General features: G+C 28.4%; 1 protein-coding gene and 1 long non-coding RNA gene across 10 annotated transcripts in view; both read right to left on the bottom strand.

The window, feature by feature from the left end:
- Nucleotides 1-4,306: 4,306 nt before the first annotated feature.
- Nucleotides 4,307-7,716, bottom strand: LOC141458152 (uncharacterized). Its single transcript, XR_012460762.1, has 4 exons — nucleotides 6,944-7,716; nucleotides 5,871-6,047; nucleotides 5,159-5,301; nucleotides 4,307-4,562 (listed from the first exon to the last, which is right to left on the bottom strand). It is a non-coding gene; the product is annotated as an uncharacterized lncRNA (long non-coding RNA).
- A 606-nt stretch (nucleotides 7,717-8,322) lies between these two features.
- The window catches only part of ACOX1 (acyl-CoA oxidase 1), a 73,974-nt gene continuing 71,797 nt past the window's right edge, over nucleotides 8,323-10,499 (bottom strand). For all 9 annotated transcript variants that reach the window (XM_074135750.1, XM_074135749.1, XM_074135747.1 and 6 more), the window contains one exon: nucleotides 8,323-9,934. In XM_074135750.1, coding sequence (XP_073991851.1) covers nucleotides 9,674-9,934 — 261 coding nt within the window. In that variant the 3' untranslated portion in view covers nucleotides 8,323-9,673. The remainder of the gene's footprint in view (nucleotides 9,935-10,499) is intronic.

The raw sequence follows: 10,499 nt of genomic DNA, 5'->3' as shown, positions 1-10,499 counted from the left end.
TTCATATACCTTGTTCTTAGAGTTAGAGTTAGGTCATTGATTGGTTAGGTACTTAATGTACTAGGTCTTTTCAAGTTTTTGGATGAATATAGGTAGTAGGTTTTGGGATATATACATCATATACTTTGTTCTTAGTGTTAGAGTTAGGTCATTGATTGGTTAGGTACTTAATGTACTAGGTTTTTTTAAGTTTTTGGAAGAATATAGGTAGTAGGATATATACTTCATATACTTTGTTCTTAGTGTTAGAGTTAGGTCATTGATTGGTACTTAATGTACTAGGTTTTTTCAAGTTTTTGGAAGAATATAGGTAGTAGGTTTTGGGATATATACTTCATATACCTTGTTCTTAGTGTTAGAGTTAGGTCATTGATTGGTTAGGTACTTAATGTACTAGGTCTTTTCAAGTTTTTGGAAGAATATAGGTAGTAGGTTTTGGGATATATACTTCATATACCTTGTTCTTAGTGTTAGAGTTAGGTCATTGATTGGTACTTAATGTACTAGGTTTTTTCAAGTTTTTGAAAGAATATAGGTAGTAGGTTTTGGGATATATACTTCATATACCTTGTTCTTAGTGTTAGAGTTAGGTCATTGATTGGTTAGGTACTTAATGTACTAGGTCTTTTCAAGTTTTTGGAAGAATATAGGTAGTAGGTTTTGGGATATATACTTCATATACCTTGTTCTTAGTGTTAGAGTTACGTCATTGATTGGTTAGGTACTTAATGTACTAGGTCTTTTCAAGTTTTTGGAAGAATATAGGTAGTAGGTTTTGGGATATATACTTCATATACCTTGTTCTTAGTGTTAGAGTTAGGTCATTGATTGGTACTTAATGTACTAGGTTTTTTCAAGTTTTTGAAAGAATATAGGTAGTAGGTTTTGGGATATATACTTCATATACCTTGTTCTTAGTGTTAGAGTTAGGTCATTGATTGGTTAGGTACTTAATGTACTAGGTTTTTTCAAGTTTTTGGAAGAATATAGGTAGTAGGTTTTGGGATATATACTTCATATACCTTGTTCTTAGTGTTAGAGTTAGGTCATTGATTGGTACTTAATGTACTAGGTTTTTTCAAGTTTTTGGAAGAATATAGGTAGTAGGATATATACTTCATATACTTTGTTCTTAGTGTTAGAGTTAGGTCATTGATTGGTACTTAATGTACTAGGTTTTTTCAAGTTTTTGGAAGAATATAGGTAGTAGGTTTTGGGATATATACTTCATATACCTTGTTCTTAGTGTTAGAGTTAGGTCATTGATTGGTTAGGTACTTAATGTACTAGGTCTTTTCAAGTTTTTGGAAGAATATAGGTAGTAGGTTTTGGGATATATACTTCATATACCTTGTTCTTAGTGTTAGAGTTAGGTCATTGATTGGTACTTAATGTACTAGGTTTTTTCAAGTTTTTGAAAGAATATAGGTAGTAGGTTTTGGGATATATACTTCATATACCTTGTTCTTAGTGTTAGAGTTAGGTCATTGATTGGTTAGGTACTTAATGTACTAGGTCTTTTCAAGTTTTTGGAAGAATATAGGTAGTAGGTTTTGGGATATATACTTCATATACCTTGTTCTTAGTGTTAGAGTTACGTCATTGATTGGTTAGGTACTTAATGTACTAGGTCTTTTCAAGTTTTTGGAAGAATATAGGTAGTAGGTTTTGGGATATATACTTCATATACCTTGTTCTTAGTGTTAGAGTTAGGTCATTGATTGGTACTTAATGTACTAGGTTTTTTCAAGTTTTTGAAAGAATATAGGTAGTAGGTTTTGGGATATATACTTCATATACCTTGTTCTTAGTGTTAGAGTTAGGTCATTGATTGGTTAGGTACTTAATGTACTAGGTTTTTTCAAGTTTTTGGAAGAATATAGGTAGTAGGTTTTGGGATATATACTTCATATACCTTGTTCTTAGTGTTAGAGTTAGGTCATTGATTGGTACTTAATGTACTAGGTTTTTTCAAGTTTTTGAAAGAATATAGGTAGTAGGTTTTGGGATATATACTTCATATACCTTGTTCTTAGTGTTAGAGTTAGGTCATTGATAGTTTTAAGTGAAAAGTTTAAGTGAAAAATCTTACATTTTTAATATTATAATAGTTTAAGTGAAATTCTAATTATGTGCTGAGGTTTTCATGTAGTATTTCTCTCTATTCCAGTGCTTTCATCCATGTGCTTTTTCAATTCTTTGGTAACATGGCAGCTAGTAAAGCTCAGCTTACAACTAAATTGATTCATTATTAAGGGCCGCTTCTATACATCCAGCAGCACGACCGTAAATATGAAATGATGACTCTATTTCTGGCTATAAACTAAACAAGAAGCTATACTTACCTACACTTTATCTATGGATCTGTTCTTCAGGTAATCTTCATTTATCACTACGTTTAGAGTAAGGGAACATAAAGTAAAACTTTTTTTCATATAATTTCAAAATTTCCCTTTGTATTTGGGAAAATAAGTTTTAATTTTTGTTGAATGAAGGCTTGAATTTGATTGAAGAATTCAACATCAAACGTGCATGTTCATTCTCTATCGTTTTCCAATCACAAAGGATTATTTTTAGTCAAGCTAATAATATTTCATTTCATTTTCATAAAAATAATTAAAAAATGAGAGTATTAGAAGATTATGTTTGTTATTGAACCAATTATGATTGTTATTATTCAGCCAAATTAATCTTATTGTTTTTTTTTTGTATAATAATTTTTTGAAAGTTTTCACTTTCTTTTAACGTTTTTAAGGTATCTTATATCCCTTTTTATTAATTTTGTAGTGTTTCATAAGTATAATATCCTTAAGATAGGTAAATAAAAAACAGTATTTTTTAAATAGGTTTTTCTTTTAATATAAATTTTTTTTACATTTTTACATATGTACTTTTCTTACAGTAATCATAACTATTACTTAGTAATACTTTACATAATTCATACATAACTATAAATTATATTATAGTTTATATATTATAATTTCATTTTTTATTTCAATTTTACATTGGATACACCTTTTTTCATTATTTTAGCACAATCTATAATAAAACAATAGCTTCTATAAAAAAAAATTGCACTTTAATTATTTAAATTACAAAATAATAATGATTTTCAGAATCAATACTGGTGATACTAAGAGTACTGCCTCCAAAACTAGTCATCAATGGAAGCCCAAGTGAAAAAGACGTAAAACATCAATCCAGTGTGAATATTCCACTAAACATTGGTTAGGAATCTATAAAAAAAAAAGTATGTAATTATTATACGTAATGTGCATGATTTCATCAAAATTAAAAATTGCATGTAAAAAAAAAAATTAGTAAAAAAGTCTTTAAAAAAATTATTTTATTTATTCTTACATTAAATCTGTTAATTAATATGAAAAAGTAAAAATAAAACGTAAAAAATTAATAGTATTTTATTAATATTCTAAAGTGATGAAGAAAATGCGAAAAAATAAAAAAGATAACCTAAAAGGAAGGTTACAAAGTCTAGAGAGTGGTAGAAGTAAAAAAGGAAAACCTAGAGGGAAGGTTAAAAATGGCTGGCAGAGTCGTGAGAGTGTGCAAGAGCTAACAGTCAGCTGGAGCGATCTAGGAGCCAGTGGATCAGGTGAGTTAATTGGCCGCCATCTTGCTCTGGGAGGCTATATAACTAAGTTCGCTGAAAGGGAGGGGTAGGGTGGGGAGAACCGTCGAAGCAACAACATCTCCCGACATCATGATTCATTTGAGAGAGATGGTGATGAATGTTAGACTAGACTAGATAGATATGTTTGGGAGCGACAGAGCGACCTACCCCCCTGCATTACTCAAGTCGTACTGACGACAATTACCTGTGTTGCCGTATATATAGGGAAGGCTACAGCACTGCTACCTAGTGGCCATTTCTGGAACTATTTCCACACCTGTCTGATAAGTGGCGCCCTCTGGCGGATTTTTTTGGAACTAATTTTTTTTTTATTTTTTTTTACCTAAATTTCTTTATTAATTTAAGTTTCTCTGTTAGTTTTGAACATTTTTTATCACTTCTTTTTGTATTTTATTAATTTATATATAAATAATGTAAAATATGAAGTTACGTAAAAACAAAATAGGCATGCTAATAAATAATTTTTTTTTATAAATTAACTTTTTATTTATTCTCCTGCTTTATTCTTTAAGTTTTTCTGTTAGTTTTAAAGTTTTTTTTCTCCACTTCTTTTTGTGTATTATGTATTTATATGTGTATTTTTTCATATAATAGAATGTAAAGTACTAAGACTATTTACAAAAAAATAGGTATGCAAATAAATAGATTTATGGTTTAAATAAAAAGTTTTTATTCATTCTCCTACTAAATAATACTTGTTATTGTCACTTTAAGTCCAAAAATCATATAATAAATAAGATAGTGACATAAACATGCAAATAAATGAAACATTTTTAAATGATTGATTCATAACAAAAGATGTTTGTACTTACCCATTTGATCGATGTTTTCTCACCGTCTTTTTCATTTCCACTTGAGTTGATGGACAGTTTTGCAGGTAAGGTACTCCACAGTATTGGCTTTTTCCAATCTGAAAATCATTATTCAATGAAATAAACAATTTATTTAACAGAGTTAATCTTGAATATAAAAGCTTTTTATATATATATTTTTCTCTGTGCTTCATTTTGCTTTTGTTTTAAATGTTTGTTGACGTTCTATTGTTGTTTAAAAAAAAGTTTGAATATGAATCAAATAGTATTTTTTAAATATTTTGTAAAAAAACTTAAGTATAATGTATTTTAAAGCTTTTAACAATAAATATTTAAATAATAAATACATTATAATTTACTTTTACGGATCTTAATTTGCTATTCTTCTAAAAAAAAATTTAAAAAACAATAAGATATGAGAGAGAAATAACAAGTTTCTAATATTTCCTTATTTTTTATTTTATACAAGTTATTTTACTTGTAACTAAACGAAATAAATTAAATATTTAAGCAAGCTGAGAGTTTTCATTTTATATATAAAACCTTTTTAGAAAAAAAAAAAAAAAAAAAATTTATGGAATCAGCAGATCTTGAAAACTAAACGAACATCGACTCGTTTGAAAAGATTAAATACAACTCCCATGCTTAATGCACAATATTCATGCATGCATGCAATAAACTGAAATGTACATACCTATGCTATCTAGTGGAAAAAGAGAGAACTAATTAAGTGGTTTCTGAGCCGACCCTTTATGGCACTAGTTTTTGCAGCTTTTCCATTCCTATTTATTTTTGAATAGGTTGATTTTTTGCAGTTATATTCCTCCTTAAGGCAGCCTTAAATTAAAAATTCAAATTTACACATCTTTTAGTAAATTTATAAACTTATAAGAAAGAAATTAAAAATTGGTTAAATAGACATTTCTTTTCATGTTACTTTCAAGATTTTTCAATCCCTTACTAGTATCTAAGTTAGAAAAATCTAATTTAAATAAATGAATTAAAGATGCCCTAAATTTGAAAATAAATATGTTCTTAATGTAAAATTTTGTGACAACGAAATATAACCCACACAATACAATAGTGGTGTTTATTCTTTTTATCTTATTGCTTTATTTACTTCAAAGTAACCGATAAAAAATTAGTATTTTAATCTACTTTAATATTAAAGTAGAATAATCTATTTCTTTTTTTTTATTCCTAATACAAAAGTCACTTCTTATTTTGAAATCTTACTTTAAAGATGGAATATAAAGCAGAAAGAAACTATAAATAAGGTAAGTTGTAAGATTTAAGAAATGCGCTTAATCATGCAAGCAGAATAGCAAAAAAGAGAGATGAAGAGAAGCACTTTATATACGAACTTAAGAGAAAATAAAGATTAGTGTTGAAAAATGTGTACTTACAACGTGTTTAAAGCACGAATTCTGCATACTCATGCCATCTATCGGAAGAACAAAGAACTAACTCAACGTAGTAGTTTTTGATTTGACCGTTAGAGCACTCAGATTTACCTTACTGTTCCTTTTCTATTCCCTTCATTTTTAGCTGAATAGGTTTGATTTTGACAGGTTATTACTGTTCTGTAAAAAGAAATGTACATAAACATGAATTTGTTGTTGATTAAAAATAATTTTTTTTTTGTATTATTTTTTGAGTTGTTTTTTTTCTGCATTAGTTCTGTACTAAGTTTGCAAAATCAAGTTTTATGTGAAGGCTTTTTAAGTGTTCTTTGTGTTGAAATGATTCTTACAATTTTAATATTAACAATTACCAAAGCTGAGATAAAGGTTATCAACTTCGGTAATTTGTTTTAATCCTAGGTTTATTAATATTCGAAACTCATTTCATTCATTTTGAATCTATATACGCAAAAAGAAGTATTTATTTTATCGATTCGTTTCATAGTAAAATTAATTTGTTGGAAGTGTCTGGATAGTGAAAGTTTTTTCAAGCCTATATCCTAAAAATGGGGTAATCCAAGTTTAATTACAATTAACAAAATAAGTTACGTAAGTTATTTTTGGAAACTCTCTTACAACAAAAAAGCTTCCAATTTTTAATTTCATTGATTGCAATAGTGACTTTTAAATTTTTGTTTTCCATTATCTTTGTAATAACCTTGCTAATTATAAAAATTCACGAAACATCAAAAGGAAATAATATGTACATTCCTAATTTTTAAAACGATAGATCTTAGCATGAGCTCTACTATTGCAGAGTATTATTCATTTTAGAAAAAATTAGTAAATTATTAAACAGTTTAGTTTTATTTTTTGCCAAGTTTTCGATCTAGAGACTAGATATCTCAAAAATAATTTACAAACTATATTAAAATGTTGATCTTGAATTATGCTTAACTCAGATTTAATATTTTCTTTCAAATAGGTTTAACAACCTTGAAGATTATTTATTTCACAGGCATTTTTCTATTTACTAAAAAGTTTTTCTGAACACATAAAGATGTAATTTGTCTTACCTTTCAAATGATCTGGACTCCACCAAAGAAAAGATCGGAGAGAACTGAATTCATATTTTCAATTCTTTGCTGGCATTTCAGCTCATCCTGTATCTTAGAACCGAAACTCATTATTTTACCCAGTCCCTAAGCAACCATTAATCGCATCTTCTTTACCAGCAAACCTCTAAGGCAGAGGAGAGCGTGCGGCCCTCTGCGTACGGAGAACTATCTTGATAATTAGTCAAGAGTAGCACAAAAATAATGAATTAAATTAAAATCCATGATATATCATACAAATCTGAGGACGGACGAATCTGCCTTTTTACGTATTTTAATTGATTTGAAAGGTCAGACAGTCGCGTTATTAGTTAGCAATCTCCAAATAACTTTCATTGGTTAACTATGCCGAAAAAGCTGATAAACCATTGGTATTGGTTATCGCGAAATATCAGCATATTAATACATTTCCTGTCTTGTCCAAGCAAAATACAATGTAGGAATGAAAAGTGAATCAGTGGCGCCCAAGTGAGTGCGCAATGGGCTTACGAGATAAGTAGACGGTGTTGTCATAGATCTGAAAATAGACGTCACGAAGTTTTTCCACAGCTTTTCAGCTTGCAGGTGGCTGAAATGATCATCACTTTGAAATCTTTCTTTCTTCAAAACTCATTATTAAAACGAGTAATCTGCAATACAAATACAATTCAGCGATTATTAGTTAAATTTTTTTTGTGATATCCTATATTTTTATAGCAAATTTTACTTTACATATAATACTAGTCTTCTTCGTATTTTATTATTTTAATTTAAAAAAAATATCGTTAAAACTAAACTGTTACATTAAAATATAAAAACGGTTTCGTACAATAATGATTAAGAAAAGACGAATAAGTTTCAAGAGGAACTTAAGAATAAAAATGACTTTTACCAATAATAATTTTATATTGTATGAAATAGCTAACAATTTTTTAGATATATATAAATATAATAAACAATATTATGTAACATAGAGTAACAAAAATAACGATAAAATATATCTCTGTAAAAAAAATAACAATTTATTTATTTTTACCTAAAAATCTAAATTATACCTATTTAACATAACTTTTTTTTTAAAAAAAGTTTAAAAAAAGTTTCTCACCAATAATTTTAAGAAGGAAGTAATAAACCAGAGAAAGTAATCATTTAAAACAGGAAGAACTTTTTAAGCTGGAAATGGAAATTTGAAATTCAATTCTAGGTTCTGGATGTCACAATTTTAGTCCAGGCAATAATAAAAAAGAAGAATTTCATTGTCAAGATATTGCAATTATAAAACATATCACAGAATTAAGAAATTAACTACAATATTTTTTTATTTTCATTTATATTAATTCTTTCTATTCAATAAAAAGTACTTAATATCATAAAATAATATGTTTCATATAAAAATTGACTACTTCGGCACAAAAAAGTTAAAATAACCGGTTATAAAATCTTTTTCATAAAAAGAAGAAGAAAAAACAAAAATACTTAAAAAATGTTTGTAGCGATTAAAAAAAAAAAAGAAACAGGCGATTGGCGCTAAGAGTAGTGAGATGTCAAAAAGAGCAAATTTCCGCTGAAATTCGATGGAAATAGCAATCGTTTACCCCTAGAAGCAGTCTCTGAAGGAGAAGGCTTCATATTACTTACCTACATCAAGTTTGCCTTGAAGTCAAATTTGTGGCATATTTTAGATGGCTAACTGGACACGAATATTTTGCTAGTCAACTGCATTGCACATGAGTTATCAAAAAAAAAAAACTTACCTTCAATCTGTGTGTTACTCTACAAGATAATAATCAGTCCAGCTCTGGTAACCTTGTATCCTACAAAACCTTTAAAAAACAGTAGAAAATCTACATGCTAAGCTGAACCTCTCAATGCTGCAAATTCTGTGTACCCAACCTAGGCTACATTGTAAGAATGGAAATTGTACGTATTTTTATAGCTGAACTAGCAGGAGAACAAGACTTGGTCGTCGTATTCACTGAAAAAACCGCAGGCATGGCAAGAATGGATAGTCGATGGAAGACAGGATTGACAGAACTTCCTTGCCATGATCACGTTGCGTAGGAAATTGCAAAACAAGAAGTATTTCTCTAAAGAACAGAAAAGTGGTCGAAGAAAGATTGGAAAAGTGAAAACTGAGTACTGCTTTTTTTAAACACACTTTTCACTAAAAATTTAGAGATGGCCACATTGAATAGAAATTCTTTGAATGCCAACTTAAGCCCAGATTAATCATAATATGAAAGATAAAATTTAATCAATTAGGGTAAAGCCCTGATAAAAATTCTATGACTCAAAAAAGTTAAAAATTTGAGAAAACTTACCTGTGCAAGAGAATCTTGAGAAACAGATAGAAAAGGTCGTCTTCATGTTGCTTATACCAGTTTTTTTAAAAAAAAAAAAAAATCTAAGAGGCATCAATAGGCATTAAAACAGATTATCAATATTAAGTCTTTGAAATTTGTCAGCTTTTGTGATTTTTGGTTAACACAATACAATACCATGAGCTAATTCTGTATCATTTCCCGTTTTGCCATAAAAGATGTTTCCAAAATTTATAACAAGTAGTCAATGAAAATTTTATATAAACAAAATTATGTCTTTGGTTGTCATAATTATTACAAAATGAGAATGGAAACAAAAAACTTTACTAGTCAAGGCACACTTTTCCCGAGTTTTCCTTCAATCTCTTTTCTTTTTTACAAAACAAAAAGATTAAAAATTACCTTTAAGAAATGGTTTTAAATACTGATGGAAGGATTTATTTACTGGCAGAGCGTTCAACGGGGACCTATTTGCTTCCTCAAATAACCTCTCGTATACATTTCCGTCGTAAGCACCTAAAGCTGAATTTAATATTTCGTCACAAATATCAAAACTATCCACCAACGTTACGGCATTTGGCCTTAAATCTTCTAGTAGTCTGTCTTGCCATTCTTGTATAGCGGGGACATCACCTATTCTGACGTCTGAATACTGAAAATAAAGATGTTTTTGTATAGATTCTTTTAATAATTAGTAGAAAAATAAACTGGCCCAAACAACGAAAAACTTCACAATAAATTTGTCCCAAGAATAAATTCTCACGTAAACTCTGACACGCTTTTTCTTAAACTTTCTCCCAATCAGAGTAATTATTACAATTGCACCATGCTTTCAATTTAAAGTAGTACACCCGAAATACAAGTTTTACAATCGGCCAAAAAATGTGGAAGATGTTTTAATTCAAGTCTTAAAAAATAAGCCTTAATTTGGAAGAATTTAAAACGAAAACAGATTTAAGTTAAGTCATAGAGTCCAATTATAAGTTTGTAGTTAGATTTTTGTTTGTTTATTTGCTTATTTTATTCCCTAAATGAAATGCCATGCTTAAAATTGATGAAGATGTAATCTAAATTTGAATAACAAAAATTAAGTTTTTCAAGAATGTTTCGAGAAAAATACATAAAAAAAACTCAAAATTTGTATTAGGACGATTTTTTATGAGACGATTAAGTATTTGCTTGAAAAAGGAACTAAAATAAAGCTACTTGGTTTAACT

Source organism: Rhodnius prolixus, unplaced genomic scaffold, assembly GCF_049639745.1.
Source record: "Rhodnius prolixus isolate KJV_2025 unplaced genomic scaffold, Rpr scaffold_5, whole genome shotgun sequence".
Classification (NCBI taxonomy): Eukaryota; Metazoa; Arthropoda; class Insecta; order Hemiptera; family Reduviidae; genus Rhodnius; species Rhodnius prolixus.
The sequence above is the reverse complement of the archived record's forward strand: the minus strand, read 5'-3'. Positions and strand labels throughout refer to the sequence as shown.